This window comes from Xenopus tropicalis, chromosome 1 (genome assembly GCF_000004195.4).
Source record: "Xenopus tropicalis strain Nigerian chromosome 1, UCB_Xtro_10.0, whole genome shotgun sequence".
Taxonomy (NCBI): domain Eukaryota; kingdom Metazoa; phylum Chordata; class Amphibia; order Anura; family Pipidae; genus Xenopus; species Xenopus tropicalis.
Window position 1 is genome coordinate 59,248,268 of NC_030677.2, and position 22,502 is coordinate 59,270,769.

At 37.6% G+C, this 22,502-nt stretch overlaps 1 protein-coding gene across 3 annotated transcripts in view; it reads right to left on the reverse strand.

The window, feature by feature from the left end:
• Positions 1 to 10,480: 10,480 nt before the first annotated feature.
• Positions 10,481 to 22,502, reverse strand: part of gab1 (GRB2 associated binding protein 1) — a 70,711-nt gene continuing 58,689 nt past the window's right edge. For 2 of the 3 annotated variants that reach the window (XM_031895509.1, XM_031895511.1), the window contains exons 7-11: positions 21,378 to 21,467; positions 20,928 to 21,024; positions 19,382 to 19,505; positions 18,316 to 18,438; positions 10,481 to 14,189 (exon numbers count right to left, since the gene is read on the reverse strand). In XM_031895509.1, coding sequence (XP_031751369.1) covers positions 14,031 to 14,189; positions 18,316 to 18,438; positions 19,382 to 19,505; positions 20,928 to 21,024; positions 21,378 to 21,467 — 593 coding nt within the window. In that variant the 3' untranslated portion in view covers positions 10,481 to 14,030. The remainder of the gene's footprint in view (positions 14,190 to 18,315; positions 18,439 to 19,381; positions 19,506 to 20,927; positions 21,025 to 21,377; positions 21,468 to 22,502) is intronic. The other variant, XM_031895510.1, reaches the window with a different exon arrangement.

Here is a 22,502-nt window from a genome sequence, read left to right on the forward strand (position 1 = left end):
TAATTGAAGAACATGTGTTTACCTGTCCCTCCATTGTTTCTGCGTGCCACACATCCCAATAGCTCGAAGCACTAGGATTGCATGTATTAACATCCACTTATACTTCGAACTCTTCCAACATAGACGCACATTATCATTAATCCCATTGTATCTGTTCTCCCTCCTTTCACATGTAAAATTGTAATATATGTTTCTATGTAGATGTGCAGCAGCAGTGGGAGGGTGAAGCATGGGAGAAACATACACTGAAGCTCTGTACTGTTCTAAAATGGCAGATGATTGTAAAAATAACAGCTTATCTACCTATGTATGGGGCCCTCAGAAGAGCCTGACAGTTATCTGGAAGAAATTGGGCAGAGGTTGATTGGGCATGTTTAAAAATAGAGGCAGTGGGTACTGCACTGACGGCCTGGCCTGTCTTTGTCACTGTGATCCTGAGGGCCATCAAGATGGGCATATTGTGGAATGATCTTTCAGTGTATGACAAGTTTGAGAGATTTTGGGGGAAATTATTGTCGTGTTTGACTTTTTCTTACTTAAAAACTGCTGTACATTTTTGGGCACAGCATCAGCTTGTATGTAAATTAAAATCCACATTTTACCCCAAAGGTAAAGGAAGTCAAGATCCAAATGCTATTCATGGGCGCTACTACTGTTATACAACTTAATTACTACTTTCTTAGATTTACTAAACTATATAGGAGTCTTCTTTTCAGTCATTTCTGTGCACTTATTCAAGGTAACTTATTTGTTATAAAATGAGTACATAAATACACCAAACGTGGCTGAGCAAAAGATGAAACTTGCTTTGGTAGCTCAGAGGTGGAATTCACAATGCTCATCAGAAGGTGGCACTATATCCAACAAAATGTATGTACACAGCTATCTAGGCAAAAAATTTCACATATTGTATTTCAAAAACTAGGTTTCTTTTTGGGACGAAAAGAACAAACGTACCTAAATCAGAATAAAGAATACAAAGTACAAAGAGTATCATTTAAGAAGCCAGCTATCCCCAAAGGAAGATGGGGGTGCTCTTATTCCTTTAGGAGCCCTCCAGTGTATCAATTTCAGGCCCTTATACTATGGGATCGTTTAGAAAAAGGCCTCTGCATGCTATCTTAAGCTGCCCATACACGCACCGTTAATATCGTACGAAACCTCGTTTCGTACGATATTCAGTGCGTGTATGGCAAGTCGGTGAGCAAAATCTGCCGTCAGGGCTGAATCGGCAGAAGGAGGTAGAAATCCTATTGTTTCTACCACCTTATCTGCCGTTTCAGCCCTGAACGGTTAGTGGCAGATTGTACGATCTTTCGTGCGACCGATGGTCGCACGAAAGATCTAAAGTCGCCACGTGTGTGCCACCTTTAGTAAACAATTATGGTTAGGTAAATGCTTTCATATGTTTTTCTGTTGCACCATAGTGAGTATGCCTAAACTGCTGCATGGCAGATCACTCATTAAAAACAGATAAGGACACAAGAGTAAGAATTGCACCCATCAATACTTCTTTTCTTTTAAACGTCCTGCATAAGACAAAGCGGTGACATGGTGTTATGCTGTTGCAATAGTGACAAATGCACTCAGGTGTTAGGCTAATGGCCAACGGTGCAAGTTAAGGTGGCCGATTTCATCTGCCGATATTGGTCCTTTAGACCAGTTCGGCAGATTATCTGCACGTGTATTGGCACCACTAAGATTATACTAAAATACTTATACTTAAATATTGATAGGTGATCTCCAAAGACAAACTTTTGGTTATCATTCCTTCTTTTACGTGTCTCCTGGGGAAGGGAGAAGGAAAGCTTTTGGATTGCAGGATGTGTCTATGACTTTATGAGCCGGAATTTATAATAGGAATTCTTTTAATTGAACAACAGTTTTTGATATAGTAGCCGTGGGCTACAAAAATTTTTTTGTTGTTTAAATAAAATAATTTACTCTTGAATTGTGCAGTAAGAATTGGCTAAATGGGGTAACTTTTGTTAATGTGGGCACACTACAAGTAAGTGCTTACAACCTATGATCCACAGGTTTTATTCTCAATGTGCTGATGGACAATGGGAATTATATGGCATCAGGGAGTCCAGATCACAAATAGCACTGTAATTAGTTAGGAAATGATCCAAGGGGGCCAGTGTATTCTCAGAAGAATATTCCAGAAGGATTATAATAAATGACTTTTCTTAGGAATGAGACAGGTGATTTTCATGTACAGTAGAACTTGTCAGGACTTGTATGCTAGCTACTGCTTAGTGTCACACCACATTTAATTAACTCTAGTTGGTTAGCAAATATGAATATGAGCTAAAATAATTAGATTAACCTAATTAGGTTAACAATTTCAATTTATCTTGCACTATTTAACTATACACAAGTTATTATTAATTCCAACAGTGCAAGGCAAATTTCACTTGAGAACTCTAAGATGGCCTTACATGCTAAGATTTTTTTTAAGAACATGCCCAATTTGGCCACCCCCAGAGCATTGTTTGGATCACATTAGGGTCTTGAGCAAACCTCAGGTTAGGACTACATCCACCACTCAATGGGATTCTCTGCAGATGGGATTTTTCAGTCTACCCAACTGAGATCTGGTTGAAATCCATTCAGATATCAGTCAGGCTTGCAGTGGTTAATAGTAAACTCTCAGTTAAGTACAATAATACACCCATGCACAATGCAAGTCTATACTAAATGGGTTTGCTGAGATGAGAGAACTTGAGTGGCCTGCACCCACTTGACCTCAACCCAACTGAACACCTCTGGCATGAATTGGAAAACTTAGGGGGGTATTTACTAACCAACGACTTTTTTGGGTCAGGGTTTTTGATAGCAATAAAAGTTGCAAACCCCTAAATAGTCTTGGGGAAAAAAGTTGAGATTTATTATGCATTTTTTTGCGACAATTCAGAATTTGAAAACACTCCGTCTCAAACCTGTCGAGGTCATGTAGAAGTCAATGGCAGATATCTCTTCCCTGGAAAATCTTTCTTTGCTTTGAACTTTTCCAGTTTTTTTGATTTTTGATGCTGGTTTTTGTGCAACAATTGGATTATCATGCAAAAAAGTCTTTTCTGTGACTTTTCCCCACACATAATTTTTTTTCTTCTGATTTTTTGAGAAATTCCCCATTCGTGGAAACAAGTTCATTTGAGGTTTCAAAAAAATAAAACAAGATAAATTTGAGGTTTAGTAAATCTGCCCGATCCCCAAAATCAGTAAATCAGACCTGATCCCCAAAATCAGTGCCCGACATCACAAATTCTCATTTGGCTGAATAAAAGCAAATCTCACCATCAGTAAGAAGAGTAAAGGTTGTTATAGCAGCAAAGGGAGGACCAAATTCATAGTAATACCCTTGGTTTGGGAATGAGATTCTGAATAGGTACAGTAGGTGCCTGGATACATTTCCCCATATAGTGTATGTTGTTACTTTAAAATGTTTTTTATGCTGTAAGATTTGTAAACCATCATCTTAATGGTTTTACCCACATAAATGAGGGCGTATCTGTACCTAAGAGTATGTGTTTATGTATATATGTATACAATGACTGGCGAAACGTCTTGAAGAAAAAACACGGCAAGTCCAGTTAATTTGACTTATTACTACAGAGATACACAGTACAGTTTTACAATGTAGAAACAAACAGACAGGGAGGACAAGCATAATAAATATGTATACATTTTTAAATTAACATTTAAATTCAAATTTCTTTGCACAAAAACTCCCAAATTCAAATGGTGGTTTCCAAAACTCAAATATTCAATATTTATTAAGCACAAAAAAATCTGAAAAACTTAAACTTAAAACTTTGGCATCTAAATGCTTATGAGTTCATGTACTCCCTGGTACAGTGCTATTCCCACATCTGGGACAGCCCAAACACCGGCAGTTAGGGCCGTGGCAGACTGGGAGATTAGTCACGGGCGACTAATCTCCCCGTCTGCCATCCCACCGGCTTGAATGTAAATTGCCGTTGGGATGGCAAATGCGGCGCCGCGATTTCCTGAAATCGCGGAAGTCTCCTCTCAAGGCAGCTTCCGCGATTTCGGGAAATCGCAGCGCCGCATATGCCATCCCACTGGCGATTTACATTCAAACTGGTGGGATGGCATATTGGGGAGATTAGTCGCCCGCGACAAAGGAGATTTGTAATGAGTGACTAATCTCCCTGTCTGCCACAGCCCGTAGCTGAAATTTTGAGGTGAACGCCTTTTGTTGTCTTGAGTGCCATGGCATTAAACCATGGTAAGTGATAAGACTTTATTTTCATTAATCTGTAAGATAGTAATAAGGATAAGTAAGCCTATTATTTTAAAATCCCCAAAAATTACTCAAAATAGCCCCCAAACATTCTCTTTCTAACTTTCTGCCTGTATGCAGATTTCTTTTGTTTTTCTATTACAAATAACTGAACTGCAGCTCTTTTACTTACTACCTTGTCTAATGTGAAGCTCCACCCATTTTGCTTTCTGAGCCCTCCATCTCTCTCTCTGACTTTGAAGACCTAAAAGGTGCCTACTGGGCATGCACACTTCCTCTGCTCCAAGTAAAATGAATCAGGCATGTAGGGAAGTCAGTAAAAGAGCTGTAGTTGAAGTACATATAGTAGACAGAGAAAGAAAATAAATCCGGATGCAAAGAGAAAGGTACGTTATTTTGGGATCTGTACAGAGCCAATTTTAGAGATTAAAAAAAAAAAACTTTAATTAGGACATAGGTTAGGTAGGTTGCTCTGCCTAAAATCAAAAAACATTCTAGTGTGAATAAAGCAAGAAATAATGCACCAAATACAGTAATCTAAAACCTATAATATAACTAATACTGTATTTTACAGGAAAGCGGTATTCACACTACTCTCTAAGGTCCGTAGGCAGAGAATAATGACAATTTAAGAAAGGCTAAGCCTCCACTAAAGTAGATCAGCTGCCATATATTCATACATAATTATACATTTTTTAGTCTTCTACTGGTAGCTTCGCCAAACAAACATTTTACCTTTGGTAATGTCCATATCTATGTAGGGGGGAAGAAGAATTATTTATATAATGGTTTTCTTCTATGGGAGAAGTCTTATTATAAATTTTATTGTGCACAATCTCATTCACAATTGCATTTTGTAGCACACTTTATCTGAGATGCCAACCTTCTAAATTGTATTTCTGCATTCTTGTTAGACATATCCAGTAATAATCAGACAATGCCCCATTGTACACTGGGAAAATCTGAATGCATTTCTTTTACTATAGGGGGGTTTATTGAACCGTGGGCTATAGCTGTAAGGAGGAGGAGACTGGTGTGCCACTGTGGATGGCAGGAGAGTTGGGGGCCAATTTAGGTGAGTTGGCATTTTTGCATCAGACTCCCTCTTTGTCTCCAGTTGCAGAGTGCAGGGAACCCTGTACTTTAAGGGGTAGTTTACCTTTAAGTTATAGTAAGTTATAGAATGGCCAATTCATAGCAACTTTTCAACTGGTCTTCATTTTTTATTATGTATAGTTTTCAAATTATGTGCTATCTTCTGATTCTTTCCATCTCTAAAAAGGGGGGCACTGACCCCAGCAGCAAAAGACTACTGTAATTGTTACTTTGTATTACTTATCTATTCAGGCACTCTCCTATTCATATTCCAATAGACCATTTGCAAATTGTCTCAAAATATCAATGTCTACATTATATTACAAGTTAATTTAAATTTGCTCCAGTTGCACCTTGAGAAAGTATTGTCAAGTATGTGCAGGTAAGATGCCTCATGGAGATTTACTTCAAATGCAAAAGATGAAAAGGCATTAGAAAGGCCCCTGGAGAATATCAGACATCTGTCCATTATTAGGACTGCTCTGTGTCTTGCCACCTGTGGGTAGTGACACAGTAATAGGCTGGGGTGTTGCACTACAAAGGTACTACTGCTCATTGCTTGAACTCTAGTGGCTTCATGTGCATATTGGTTTAGTCTGAAGATTTCGGCTCATCATGGAAATACTTGAAATCTGTGTTTTATTGGCTGCTGTTGGTCTCCCAGGAAATATAATTATGATATATGTTACAGCAAAAGATATAGAGAAGATAACAACAGCGGGATTCATAATTATACACCTCTCCATTGCTAACATGATGCATCTAGTTGCACGGATCGCTACTCTCATTATCCCCAAGCAAGATGGTATATGTTATCCGGTAACTGGACCATGCAAGGTGTCCCTCTTTGCTCTCTTCTGTGGTCGAAGAGTAAGCATGGTTGTAACTTTGCTGCTCGGCGTGTTCCGTCTAATGAGGATAATAAACAGATCCCAGAACGTTATCAACATTACACCAAGAAAAAAATGCGCACATGTTTTGTTGGTTCTGCTGTGGATCATGATTGTGTGCATGTGGTTACCATATATTTTGTTAGTTCCTGAGCACACATCCAGGCCTCAGAATTTGACTGAACCGTGTACCTGTTCATTTTTGGGTTCCATCACCGACAATAATGATTATGTCATAAAAATGTTCAATATACTCAACGGGACTTTGGCTCAAGCGTTGGTCGTCATTCTCATGTTTTATGTGAGCATTAGGATTGTGTTGATTCTTAGACAACACCAGCGCACTGTATTTGCAGATGAAGCTCTGGCCAGATATCGGAACAACCACAGAGAAGTAAACGCCATCAAAGGAATCACTGCCCTGCTTGTTTGTTTCGGGATTTGTTTCATCATAAACACAGTGCTCCGGAACATCACCACTCCTGCTGCTTTCACTTATCAAAGGTTGTTTGGAGATGTGTATCCTGTAGTTTCCCCCTTTATTTTGGGATCTGGATATCCGAAGTTCAGAAATATGTTTGTGTATGTGTCCTGCAGCCCATGCAAAAAATCCAACAGGCAGCAGGCAATTACTGTTTCCTAACAAGACTGGGATCATGTAAACATGGGGCCAAAAAGATTAACTTGAATATCTGCAAATAGCACTGTATATGATTGACTTTCATTTTCAAGTACCTAAGTGTTTATGTCTAGTGGTTTCTAATATATTAGCATTAAAATCATGTTTCACCAGCTACTGCTGAGAATAATTGTAGGTTTTTAAGAAATAACATAGTTTGTATGTTCTCTCTTGGTAATACAGTTTAAAATTGCTGTGCTTTCTACCAACAAATGGTAAAATGGATGTGGCCACTCAAAGCCTTTTTATTTTCCCAGATAAAAAGTATGTCTATGTAAAACATGAGCCATTAAAAAGCTAAAAAATATATTCCAATAAGTTGTGCCACGTCGAACATTCTGTAAACACTGTAAAGCCACTAATTTCTTCAAGATTCTGTCCATAAGAACAGATGTGTGGCGCTAACCCCCCCTGGGCTGAGATCTAATGACTCCAAGATAAACGTAATATTGCACCCTTTAAATAAAGGGTGGGTCAGAGGGCTAAAAAGCCATTTTTTCTGTTTTTCCCCTATAAAAAGTTTAGTTCCATGGCGTTTTCAATCTGACAGCATCTCTATGACAGCAATCTGCTCTAAGGCATGTCACCAATGTTTTAGCTCCAGCTTGAGATCTTTTGCAATTTATCTTTTTTTACCGTTATCAGCAAATGATCAGCATTGTCTATTTTAAAAGCCATGACAAGTAGCTGCTACTAGTAGCTCTATGTGTCTTCACCCTTAGGGCTCTGGCACACGGGGAGATTAGTCGCCCGCAGCAAAACTCCCTGTTCGCGGGCGACTAATCTCCCCGAGTTGCCTACCCCTGCCGTCGCCGGCGGGATGGCAGACGCGGCGGGGCGATTTCGGGAAATCGCCGAAAAAGACTCGCGAGTTTTTTCTGCGATTTGCACGAAATCGCGCCGCCGCGTCTGCCATCCCGCCGGCGACTTACATGCCCGCGGCAAATCTCCCTTGTTGCGGGAAACTAATCTCCCCGAAATGCCATCCCACCAACGAGAATGTAAATCGAATGTAAAAGTTTCCTCTCAAGGAAGATCTCAATATCACCACTTTTGTGAATTCCCCAGATCAATGTTTTGATTTGCTCTCAGTTTAACCCTGCAATGAAGAGAGAGGTGAAAGCTCTAAAATGCTTTATATGTCTGTCTTGAGGGAGCTACTTAGTAGCAGCTACTTGTTATAGCTACTAAATACCAGAAAATACCTTGTCATAGACAATACTGAGAAGTGAAAGATCTCCCTCTATTTGGGTGAAAAATGTATAAAATAAAGCACCAAACATATATACTGCCCAACATTTAAATTATCAATTGAGGGACGAGTTAGACCACACCCTGTCCCATCATGAACATGTCCAGTTACACCCCAACACACCTCAATTTTAGCCTACTTTTTGTGAAGTCCTGTCCCTTTTTAGTCCATGGTCCTGGACTACCATAAAAACCAAGACTATTAGAAGGCAAGCAGATACTGGATTGCAGACAGTGTTTATCGTATATAAATATTGTGGCACGATAACCAGTAAAGCCCAATTAGATAGTTATATCTCTTCCAGTATGAGACAAAGCAGATGTGGAGAATAATGGGCTGTGTTCATGTGGACTGAAAATCCAGTACAGGTTTGGGACCCGGGGTATTCCAGATAAGGGATCTTTCCGTAATTTGGATCTCCATAATGAAAGTCTGCTAAAAATCATTTAAATACTAAATAAACCAAATAGGCTTGTTTTACCTCCAATAAGGATTAATTACATCTTAGTTAGGACCAAGTACAAGGTACTGTTTTATAATTACAGAGAAAAAGGAATTTAAAAAAAAAAATAGAATTATATACTTATAATGGAGTCTATGGGAGTTGGCCTTTCCGTAATTCTGAACTTTCTGGATAAAGGGTTTCTGGATAAGGGATCCCATACCTGTACAGATATTTGTTATAACCTGTGATTAAGGTGGGGCTTAGACTGGGTTCTCTGTCTCTACATTGGTTTCTTTTGATATGAAATGTGGAAAGTTCACTCTCTTGAGGATAACCCTGCTGTGAATGAAAAACAGACACTGCTTGATGTTACACATGGTGCTGCTGTCTCTTTCCATGAAAAAGCCTTACCATTTCTTCCAATTTAGTAACCTTCCCTACAATTTATATAATGCTATTGCCAGATTAGAAATATGCACACACTGTTAGAGTTTAGATAGCATAAAGTAAAGCAATCATTAAAAAGAAAGGGAAAACGTATTGTCTTTTCTGAACATATGGGTAAACGAATTAACACTGAAGTTAATTACTATTATATTTGTATTTATTGTGCAGCTTTAAAAAGGTCAAGTCTGACCACAAATTAAATGAAACCTATACCCCTGAACATTGCAGGTCTCCATATCACATAAAACTGCCCATATGTAAAACACTTTTTCAGAAAAATAATACTTTAATCAAAGAGGTTGTTCACTAATTGCAAAGTTGCTAGGAATAGGGTATTCTATAATATGCTAAAAGTTAACTTAAAGGTGAACCACCCCATTAAAAAAAATAAAATATCTGACAGCATGTGCCACTGCATAATCCCATATAAAAAAATCGAACTTTCCGGCTCATGTGCGGCTCACACACAAACCAAGGGCACCCATGCAGCCAAGTTACATCAGCCAATGAATGGACAGAACTTTGCCTTTTTATTTGCACACTTTCCTACTATAATAAGAACCTGCAGTTTGCTACTTGTTTAGTTACCCATAGCAGCCAATCAGCAAGGTACAGTTTACAGTTACTGCTTAAATAGGCAATCATACTTTTCAACAGAGCCACCGCTGGAGAGGCTTGCACGGTTTTGGTAAACCATGTGCTGGGTTTTTACTCAATAAGGCATAGCCGTAGTGGATAAGGGGTGTGGCTATGCATGTCTGATTCTCTGTAACATTCCCCTTCAAAAAGGTAGACTTTTCAAAGGCAGCTGTGTATGGTTTTCAAATGTATCAGCTGTATTTCATTAGTCTCTCTTTAAAATGGGAAGATTGCAAGAAATACACTTGATATTAGGGATGCACTGAATCCAGGATTCAGCCTTTATCGGCAGGGTTCAGATTTGGCCCAATCCACAGTCCTGGCCAAACTGAATCCTAATTAGCATATACTAATTAGGATTCAAAAGGGTTAAATGTTGCCGCGTGAACATGGAACTGGAAAATTTGTCAACGTGCCCAAATTAGGATTCGGTTCGGTATTGAGCCGAATCCCCTACAATGGATTCAGCCGAACTCGAAAAACTGGGTTCGGCGCATCACCTACTTGATAATGTTTTGTAATGACTTTGGTACCTTTACATTCACGTTTCCTACACTGACATGTTTCCTTGTTTTAAAAAAAAAAAAAATTAATACAGATTTACAAATTTGAATTTTGAGAATGTTGGGAAACATGTCAATGTAAATGCAAAGCCTATAATTTATATTTAAGCTATAGTCAACCACAGTATCATGCAGAATGAGGCAATACTAAAATCTTAGGTGGTTACCAATCATAACAAAGTTAAAAAGACCAGACAATATAAAATTAAAAAACATATTTATTTGGGAAATGAGGGGGAAAAAAAAATCTGTGTAAGTTGGTTAGAATAGACATACAGGATCTCCTGCACTCTGACTCCAGTGCCAACATTGAGTACCCAACTTAATATACCAACAGCAAACAATAATCCAAGTGAATATGTTGACACAGAGTAATATTAATATTTTGCATTACAAGGGGAAGAAAAGGTTAATACACTCACTTTGCCATGAGGATTCAAGTACCAAGACATCATTATTTTGCATACAGAAGCACCATTTTGCCCAGTTTTATGGTGGGGTGGGAAAATAAGCAATATACCAGGGATGCCCAACATCCAGCCCCCTAACTCTAGTTTTAATACAACACCCAGCTCTGTCTGGAGACATTTGGGTTGTAGTTTGGCAGCCACAGGGCTGAAGGTTGAACATTCAAGGTATATGTGTACAATCACCTCGGACCAGAAGGGGGAGAAGAGCAATGTAAAGTAAAGCTGTAGAAGCAAATAAAAAGGCTTTCTTTGGCCCAACCCAATGGTTTTTTTCCCAGTCTAACAATGAATTTAAACATTTTAATATTCCAATCAATATTATGTTTAATGTCCTAAATAAAAACTGCACTTGGCTTACCAATAAAGTTCTGAATATTGAGAAATGGGAAAGCATAAGGCAGACATATATACCTCTTACCTTAAAACAGTAGTACTATGCACTTTAACAGTTAGAAATGCTTTCTCTGCAACCAGAGCGGTCTTTAGAGGGTCCAAAGAAGGCCCAGAGCCCCCATGGAGTTACAGAATGGATGGGTAAGGCATAAAAGGTATATGGTAGGGCAAAATGACAACAATACTTTCTATCGATGTTGCCCAACCTTGAAGTACAATTTCTAGCCAAAAGCAGAAATACATGTGGATTAGTTGTACTTTCTTAACAGTTAAAGGGCCGTAAATTGGACACTCATATGTTGTCTAAATAATGATGCCCCTGCAACAGCTGTTTTGCCCCAGACCATGCCACTACTAAAGACAGCCTATTCTGGTTGCTATGGGAAGTATCACCGGTGATGTTTGTCTCCACATAAATATACCCCTTGGTGTTACTTATATGTGCAGGTCAGGGCAAGCTACAAGAAATGTAACAACTGTTTGCAAGGCTACTGAATAAATGCTGCTCATTGACATGAATTATAGGGGAGGGGCGGTGAGCATAGTAAAATATAGGAAGCTCTTTGGGGGCGGGGGATCTTGTTTCCAACATCACCATTTACACTACATCAATAAACAGTTCATGTAACTTTGCATAGGAAATTTAAATATAAGGCTAAGCAGGTGTTAAAAGTAAAACAGGTCAATATAAAAAGGGCACAGTGGTGTCAAATAGTCTTTACTTGGCTACTTAAAAATTAAAAAAAAAAAAAAATTTGAAATCACAGTATTTACTAGTACTAGAAAAGTTAATGGCAGCTGTCTTAATGAAACATTACAGTATTAGATCATCCACATTAACATGCTTATATATTTCACTGCAAAAACCTGATCAGTGTATTAGCACAGTAGTGCTTTGTACGTACCTGATTATTATTCATCTACCATATGTAGTAAGTCGTATGAAAAGACTGATTCTGGGAATGTGATCACCAGATGGGCCCAGCACTTGGACTTCCATTAAACCCATTCAGTCTTTTTCATTCAGTGGAAGATTCTATCCTGCAGAATCGCCACAAATTCAATGAGTACAACATCAGCAAAGTAAATGCACTTATTGCAGGACTAACCTTGCTCAAGGCAACATCTGTGTCATTACATTTGATTTCCATATCACAGCTTTCGGCTTTATTGGAAGTTTCAGACATAAAATGATAAATATGCATTACTGTTGAGCGATCTCCGAAGTTAACAAAGAATGACATACTTTAATAAACCTCAGGTTAAGGTGCAGCAGCCACAGCCCACTACATTGATTATCTTTAGGATGGTGGACAAATAAATGCATACATAATACATATTTTGGCCTGAATCCCAATTAAAAATCTCATCTTGACATAGGCTCATTTATTTGGATAATACATGTATGTGTGTATAATGTAATGCAGCCATGATTACCATGTAAATTGTATCCTCATAAATGCTGCTTAGTGAGGTCATCAGTCATACTCAATGTTGTGATGTAATTTGGGTCACATGACTCACAAACGTGTGTCTTATTAAAAAATATATATATACGTACTGTTGTAAAATATGAGGATATTACAAGTCACCTCGGCATTCCATGACCTGTATAAAAGCATTTGGCCTTGTTCCTTTAAATGATCATGGAACTTCTTGGTAACATAATATCCTTACATTTTACAATAAGGGGTATATTATTCACTATTATACACATGGGTGTAAGATGTTTTATCCAGAATACTTGGAATACTTAGGATTCATGCAGCTTAGTTAGAGTGAAGTACATGGTAGTGTGTGTGTGTCCATACAGTCATGCAGAGATGCACTCAGGGAATTCAAATAAGTTTGACAAAAATCAAAGGTTGTTAACATTTTGGTTCCACTAGGAGACCTTTCTTTCAAAACAATTGCACGTCTTCAGAAAGGTCCCGAGTGTGTCCATACATGACTAACCCAAAAAACATTCTGTTAATAAATGTATATATACATACATATATAAGTATATGTGTGTGTGTGTGTGTGTGTAAAAAGGTCCAATGTTTCGAGCACCAACTTTGCTCTTCCTCAGGGACAAAAACTGAGGAAGAGCACAGTTGGTGCTTAAAATGTTGGACCTTTTTTCTTAATAAACGTGCTATTTTTTTTTTTTTTTTTTGCAAAGTCCCTGTGTGTGCGTACATACACACAGACAAACATTTTTTTTTTTAATTTGGAATGAGCTTATGTCAAAGAGGGGGGGGTATTTTCCCCCTAATTTGCAGGGGTTTTTTTCCTTTAAAACAAGGGCTGGCCATTCCTGAAGCCCCGGGAATATCAATGCATTTATCACAACAGTATATAAATGTAAGTTAACCATAACGGATGTTAAGTAGGTACATCAGCTGCTATCGGTGTATTGTTAGAAGCCATTTGACTGGTGCAAGTGACAGAAAGTCTGGAGTTCTTGTACACTGTAATACTCTCACGGACTCTCTATTCCTTACAGGGATAATCCTTAGTGTATTAAAAATGTGGATGATAAAATCCCACTAAAAATAAGCTATGTTAATAACAAAAAAGGCTTACGGTATTAAATGGCAGAACCATTGTCTCAACCACAAAAAGTGCATAAACATAATAATAATACTACTACAAAACATGGCTAGATGTGTTAAACAAATGGTTCTTGTTAGATGGTAATCTTTTTACATAAAACATTATTTATTTACACAGGCTTAAATCTACAGATAGCACAGTGCACAATTCAGTCTCTGCCTCGCTGATCCACCACAAAGATCAAATATAGGTTCCATCTCTGCAGAATCAATCATAGAAGGCATTAGAATGTGTTGCTCCAAACTGCACCCTTGTGATAATAAAAGAAGTGTTCAAATCCTAAGGGCGTTTATTTTATATTCTTAGTTGGCGTTTCCGTTTCGGTCGACTGTCTCCCATCAGTCCATGCTTCTCTGGTACTTTTCAGCGCTAGAGTTTTCTGTTTGTCTACGACAACGTAGTCAACCTTTTCATCAGCAGCACTGCTTCCAGAACCAACACTTTTCTTCTGTACAAGAAAAGAAACAAAAATAAAGACTGGCCATTAGTTTAAACCCCAGGACAGCCTAGTCTCAATGTACAGGGAATAATGTTTTCCTATATCAATATATGAGGAATATAGGAAGATATTGGATAAAAATATAAAAGACAATTTTATATCACAAATATACTTAAAAACTTGAAATGGTTCTCAACCCAAATGTATTTTTGCATACTGAAAGAAAATGTAATTCTAAGCAGTTTTCCAATATAGATTTATTTCAAATTAAAAGTAGTGCCTAATATTTGGCTAATAAAAGGATAATTTCTTATTAAGAAGAAGAACAGACAGGCACTAAGGGGCCAATTCATTAAAACACGAGTTGGAATCCCGAATGGGAAAAATTGGGATTGGATACAATAATTTCTGAAGATCGCAAATGTCACGAAAATGCTTATGAAAAAAACGTATTAGCCCCAATAATATTGTATTGGTGATCCGAAAGTCACAGATGGGATGCATACGCAGCGGCATGATTTCAGTGAAATCACGGAAGTTTCCGCTCAAGGCAAGTTCTGCGTTTTCACTGAAATTGCGCCGCTGCGTATGCCATTGCACCGGCGATTTACATTTTCACCGGTGGGATGGCATTTCGAGGAGATTAGTCGCCCGCGAACAGGGAGATTTGTTGCGGGCCCCGTGTGCCAGAGCCATTAGTCCCAAAGAACAGACGGGCATAAACACTGCTTTGGACTGCAATTACATTTACATATCATATTACCTTGAAACTTTTCTTTAAAGGTTTTCAATTAATATTTAATTAATTTAATACTGGAAATACTGCACATCATGTATTTGAGAAACATGATCAGAATTTGAGAAACAGTGTCCCAAGATCATAGGCAGGTGGATCAAGTACAATTTTATGAAAGGGTCAATTTAATTTACTACAGTATGTACATGAGGGCCCATTGCCCAAGATATACAGGCTCTGGTACAGGCAGATTAAATAAACAAAAAACCCCCACAAAAAACGAACAAATATAGTCTCCACATCTAATGCTACAGAAAAGAACTCGGTAATAATAAAGCTTCTGAAAAATATAAATAGATTTTTTTTAAAAAGTAGAGGACAACAGTATCAACTTAGTACAGGTATAGGATTTATAATCAGGAACGTTTGGGTCCAGGGTTTTTCCGGATAAGGTATCTTTCTGTAATTTTGAGTTCCCAACCTTGAGTCTACTAGAAACCTTTTAAACGTTAAAAAAAAAAACCCAGTAGGATTTTTTTGCCTCCAGTATGGATTCATGCAGCTTAGTTACCATCAAATACAGGGCACTGTTATTATATTATTATATTACAGAGAAATTATTTAAATTTTTTTTTTAATTATTTGGAGCCTATGCATGATGGCCTTCCCATAATTTAAAACTTTCTGGGTATGAGGTTTCCACATAAGGCATCCAATACCTGTAGCAGCAATGTACTATATTATTGTGTGGAAGTAGGAGAGAGCCACGTGAGAGCTTGCTAGGTGACTAGCATGTTGATGTATGTGACATTACTGCACACAGATATGGTTGGGCCTTACTTGGCAACAAGCTCTTCCGGCTCAGCACTGAACGCCACAGTGCTACTAACTGGATTATCTCTGTACATTTATAGAGCAGCTATAACAAACAAAACAATCTGATTATTTTGTGTGACAAAAAATGCACGGCATTTACAAAGCTCGTGACTTTATTGGATTTGTAGTAAAACAGGTTTGTTGCTTCCTTATTCTTCATTATTTATTATCAAAGAAAAAAACAATTTGAGGTGAATGTCCCTTTGAAGTTTCTGCTGCAGATGTACTAACGTTGGAAGAAGTGAAATGCAATGAGAAGAAGGCAAGGTCACATAGGAAGAGCCTTAGAGGCTGTAAGTAATTTTGCCTGTGGGCAAGGTGGTTCCAACATAACATACATAGTTGGCAGTGGTTCAATTTGAAGAACCTTAAAAGGGATACTGTCATGGGGAAACAATCCGTTTTCACAACCGATTAATAAACAGTGCTTCTCACATACAATCCTGTAGTGAAATACATTTTTTAAATGTAACAAATCAGGACATCAGACAAGACATTCCTCAGAGCCCCAATGATTCCTTCAGCCACCTTACTTGGACTTTCCTACTCTGCAGTCTTTCCTTAGTGACAATGCAAACTGCCACCCCAGCAACACAACTGTGCGGGCACTTTTGCTGAAGAGGACTAACTGCTACACCTGCATCCCTCTGGGTGCTGTTTCAGGAATATTATGAGTGACAGGTAGTGGTTACAGGGCCATTTTAGCTGCTATTCACGGTTGTCAGACAGCCACCCTGTGTGCCACAACCCTATGGGAAACTTCCTTACACTATCAGTACAGGCGTGTATTAAAACACTCTTTTTTTAAGCTGAAAAACCTCTGTATTTGCTGTGTCGATTTCCATTTATAGGAAGTGACATAGGTGTTTTCAGCCAGCTAAAATACACTGCCAAATCTGACCCATATGCCAATATCTTCAGACTTTGAATCAGCTTGTACATTAAATAAATATATATATATATATATATAAAATCATTTAAACATTAATTCAAAACCAATAGGATTTGTTTTGCCTCAAATAAGGGTTAACTATATAATATAATAGGAGCAATAGAAGGAAAAGCTATGCCATGTATGATAGGGAGAAAAGAGACAGTAACTGCCTGAAAGTACTTGAATATGCTTTTCTGGTTGTCACTGAAAGCACAAGATCATGCATAAAGCACCAAGATGGCTGCCCACACCAGAAAATGTTAAATGGTAGAATTGCAATACACATGTATGGTACAGTGTATGGAAAACTACAACAACAAAATTATACTGGTATCCCTTTAAAATTTCAGGCAGTACGGCAGAGAAAACGAAAATCAATTATAAGCGAACAAAAAGCTATTTAATCTATAGGAAAAGATTTTGGGCATACAAGTAGAAGAACATTATTGATGCCAATTGCCCTAAACCTGCTGGCAAATAAGTAAGCACGTTAGTAAGCGCGTAGTCACTAATGGCGCTGGGACACCGTGGGGAGGTTTGGTGGGGACTGGGTGCAAATACATCATCTGCTCGTGACCCACCTCTGGGGCCAATTGGTCCACCCAAACCCTGTGGGTTGCGGACCAACCCGCATATCATTAAAGACCATGTAATAGGACAATAAGTGATTTCACATTAAAGAACACTAATAAGGCAAACAAAAGACAAGCAAACTCATTTAGGCAAACAAAAGACAAACAAGCTCATTATTTATCTCATAAATTTGAAAGCTATTTAAGTTTTAAAGTTTTAAATTTTCCCTTTTTAAAAAAAAAAAAAAAATTCGAATGTGAAAATGTATATATTTGCAGCTATGGCTGAATGGTTAATTAACAATATTTTTATATGAACCCTGATCAAATGTGGGACATCACAGGCTTTACCTTAAAATTAACATTTTTTAAAATCTACTTTTTTGTTTTTAAATATTTACATTTTCTTGGAATTACAACTATCTGGTTGCTCAAAGTTAATTACACAACAATTCAGGCAGCAGTTTGGAAATTAGAATGAAAGATGATTATTAGAAGGTCAGAAATCAAAGATAAACAACACAAATAATAACAATAAAACTGAACCACCACAGTCTGACAATCTGTTTTCTGGTTGGCAGGGTCAGCAAACCAGTCAACCAAAGAGAAGATTTTCATTTACAGGATGGAAAGACAGAATAAGAATGCTGTTACAACTAGTAAGACCAAATCTACAAGTTGCTTAGGAGAAATGTATCTATGAACTTTCCTTTTAGAAATTTGCTTGGCAATATGACTTGACAGGTAACTGTATGAGCCTAGCTGTTGGGATTGAAATTCTGAAGCAAGACATGGGTATCACCTACAAGTTCAAGGCAAAGAGGTTAAAATTACAGCATCTAACAGTCACTTGGGATCCCAGCTCCAGAGAGGGTTGAATATATATATAGAAAATCCTACCTTCATTGTGTTATTGCCCACTAAATGTTGTCCCTTGCAGCCCTAGTCTTAACAGGAAAACCTCTGAGTCCTTAATTTGTATTTCTTGCTAGTAATTAAAATAAAAAAATCACATGCCTTTCTTGGTGGTGTTGATTTTCCAGAGTCTAAATCCAAGTCTAAATATTCCACTTGCTTGTCTCCTTTAGGCTTTATCATAGGACTGTGGCCTTCATCAAGGCTGCTGCTCCCAAACAAACCCTGGAAGTAAAATAAGAGAACACACACATAAGGCTATCTGACTACATTTCTGTAAGGCAAAAAATGTACAATGCAGCAGGCTGTAGTAGTTATTAATGCAAAATAGGAACTACCATGGAAATAAGAATCTCCAATAAACTAGATATCACTAACGTGAAGGACTTTATAAATGCAGTAAACTAAAATGTCTCTCAAAATTAACCTTAGCAAACATGCTATTGAAACTTGCAATGGCAAAATAGAAAAACGTGGGACTTGAAGCGAATGGCATGGGACGGGAAGTATTAGGTAGTATCAAGTGTTATCTCCAAAACAACACACCTGGCATTATCCTATAGGTCCTCTCAAGGTAGTAGCGATCTGCATAAAACTGCACAGAACTATTCCAATATTCCAGTTCCAAAGCACATCCCAATACACAGTGTTTCTGCGTTTCGGTCATCTAGAAACCAACTCAACTCACAGCCCTGTGACCTAAATGACCTAAAAGTTAACCTGTCCCAATTAACTTCTTAAACAGCTACTGAGAATTTTAAGCACTCTTGTAACAATGATGGGGGACTGTAGTACAACGGCAGATTAAGAGTTCCTGGCAGGGAAACACTAAATCGATACTCTTAAAAGCAGTGTTTAGGTCCAGAAGTCACTATAACAATGAAAGAAATATACTTTCGGGTGGGGGGGGGGGAACATTATGTTAAGTAACCAAAACATAATGTACTTAATGATGACAATTAATAAAATGTAAATTTAAAATCGGGTTACTCTGTAATGTATACATACAATATTCAAGCTCCTCTCATTTGGCAGAGCAAAAGGAAAGTTTCATGAAGCTCTATAACACAAACCACCAAAAGCAAACAGATTTGAACCAACAAACAAGCTGAACATATCAGAATTACATATAGACCTAGGCATAAATCAGTTTATAGCTGGTACGTACTGGATCTTCTGTGGAGAGACTTGGGTTCATGGCTACATAGTTTTCTTCACTATCCTGCGAGTCACTGCTGGAAGCTGTGCTATGTACTGAATCTGGCCTGGGAGGCATAGGGAACCTAGAGGAACTGATTGCAAGAAATTATTTTAACAAAGCAAAACAAAATTTCAAAATGCTGACATTGTGGCATTTGCAAGGTATGGGATCCTTTATATGCAAACCAGTTATCTAGAAAGCTCAAAATTACAGCATCTGCCACAGAGTCCATTATAATCAAATAATTCTAATTTTTAATAACAATTTCCTTTTTTTCTGTAATAATAAAACAGTACCTTCTAATTGATGGTTACTATGCTCTATATTGTGGCAAAACATACATATTGGGTTTATTTAATGTTAATTTAACCAAATTAAGGTAAGGTAGCATCATGAACTATACTAAGATTTAGGCTAAGGTTTTAAAATTTCCAATAAAACTGTATGCTACCTGGGCAAATTAACAGCAATTACACGGCACTGTCTTAATTATAAAAGGAATGAAAATCAGGCTGGAATCAAGAATTTATATTTCAGTAGCACTTATCTAGGGAACCACATTGTTGCATTTATAAGTAGCTTGAATAAATGGTTTCCTGACAAAAGATTCCTTACCAGTACTACAACCCAACATAAGTGTGCATATTTTTCCCCATTCTTTTTATTTTTGCTTAAAATCTTTTTCCTACGTAATCAATGCCATGTATCTAGTTCACAGTGGAGTAAAAACTACGTAGAGCACATTCACCTTCACTCATTCTTCCTATACCAACTATCCAAATGCTGCCCCATTATTTCTCAGTAATGCTTATTTCTTGCATCAAGCAAAATCATATGGACACTTTTTTGTCCAAGCAGAACTAAAATAATGGACACAGTACACATCACATTTACAATCTTTTCTGCAACCACTGGTTTTCAAGGCTGAATCATCAGATATGGAGGTAGAAACAACAGGGATTCTACCTCTATCTGACGATTCAGCCCTTGTCTTTGCCCTTGTGCCTTCAACGGCGCCTGTTCAAAATCTTTTGTCTCCCATCCGATCAAAGAGACAACAGATATCGGTCACCTCATCGATCCACCACACACGCACCGAATATCATACAAAACAAGGTTTTGTGCGAAAATATTGCTGTGTGTATGGCCAGCTTTAATGATAAAATAAAAGAAACTCTGATAGGGACCCCTTTAGGAAGAATCAGAGATGAGTGTTTTGAACAGAACATCATTATGTTTGCTTGCCTGGAAGCTCTAGTGCGTAGAGTTTTATCTTGCAAATGCAACAATAGAGCTGACAAAGTACTTTATTTTTTCTTACTCTGTTTTACATAATCTCAGCAACCCTGACTTCAGTGGTTTTTAGCCCGAGTGCATAAATTCTAGATGCAAGCAGTGCAAGCCTCTAAACCCGTTTAGTTTAATTTATAACAAACAGGGGTCTGCTTGTGTAACTTGCAGGCATTATATAAATAAATGACAACGATAAGAACCAATCAATAGAAATACTCACTCCCGTGTAAAGCTTCTTGTAACTGGAGAACGGACTGGCGTCTGCATTAATTCTTCCCATTCAGGTAAAGGCTTGATTTCCAATGGCGCTGGCCTTACTGAAGAAGAAAGAATACAAAAAAGTCCTTATCTTAACTCACTCTTGGGATAAAACATTTATATTGTCTGTTGAAAAGAAAAAGACATGCACTTCATAAAATGTTACAGAAAACATGGATTATTTATATTAAGATTACTATATTCTGTTCCTACAGAAGGCCAACACACCTTTACCAAAACCACTCATTCTGCTTCCTTTAATTATGTATATGAAAATATAACAGTGTTTAACAGTACTACAAAAAACAAACAATATATAGCCTTCCTCTATATTCATATTTATAGCAAAATAAGCATTCCTAAACACCAATGCACATGAGAACAGGAGAGCGTGGAGATCTAAAGTACATACCCTTTCTTCTTGTGGAAAATTCACCTATGGTTTGGGAATCAGTTCGCTCTAAACCATGAGGTTTAGGTCTTAAAATTTTAGGGCTCTGACCTAATTGGCAAAAAGAAGACTCTCTTAATAAAAGTATTTATTTTTGGAATAGCAAGGCAAAAAAAAAAAAAGAGATCTCTCCAATGGAAGCAGCAAAATCCAGGCAATGCAGCATTGTTAATTCTGTGCGGAAAAGCAGCCTTACTTATATAATTTTGCACAGCTGGACTCATGCTAGGGAGGAAGCACCATATTGAAATGAAAAATATGTTGCATGCCCAAAGCATGTCTGAAGCAAGCAAAGAGAGGCAGCCTTTATTCTCCACTCACCTTCCCCATAAAAATGCACACAAAAAGCAAAAAAATGTATAAAGAAGATGACAGCAATTACATTGATAGTTTTTAACGTTATCCTTACACTGAGATCACTCAAAGGATTTAAACATATTACAGCCACGAGTCTTTTATGCTAGATGATCACTTGTTCTCACCCGCCCCATACTATACAATCACTGAGTGGGGGGGTCACAGGTTAAATTAAGTTTTAGTAGGTCAACTTTATTTGTGATCTTTTAAAATGATTAAAACTAGGACACACACACACACACGAATCAACGGTCAACTTGCTGGTAAATCAATTAGTCCTTGTTAGGCTACATACTGTAAATTTATACACAATGGCTAACAGAACAAGATTAAAGAAATACATGTTTGCGCTAGAAACTCTGCCATAAGTCCTGAATCTTTGCTCCTTTAAATAAAGTCCTTGTTCCAACTTTCTGAAATTAATCAGTCAACACAGACACACACTGTTGTCCATCAACAGGACACTTATCTATATCAGAATCCTGGGTGAATTCATGTCAGAGACCTTGCTAGTACAGGTATGGGATCCCTTATCTGTTATCCAGACAGTTCAGAATTACGGAAAGGCCATCTCCCATAGACTTCATTATAAGCAAATAATTCTAATTTTTAAAAATGATTTCCTTTTTCCCTGTAATAAGATAACAGTACCTTGTACTTGATCCCAACTAAGATATAATTAATCCTTATTGGAGGCAGAACAGTCCTATTGGGTTTATTCAATATTTA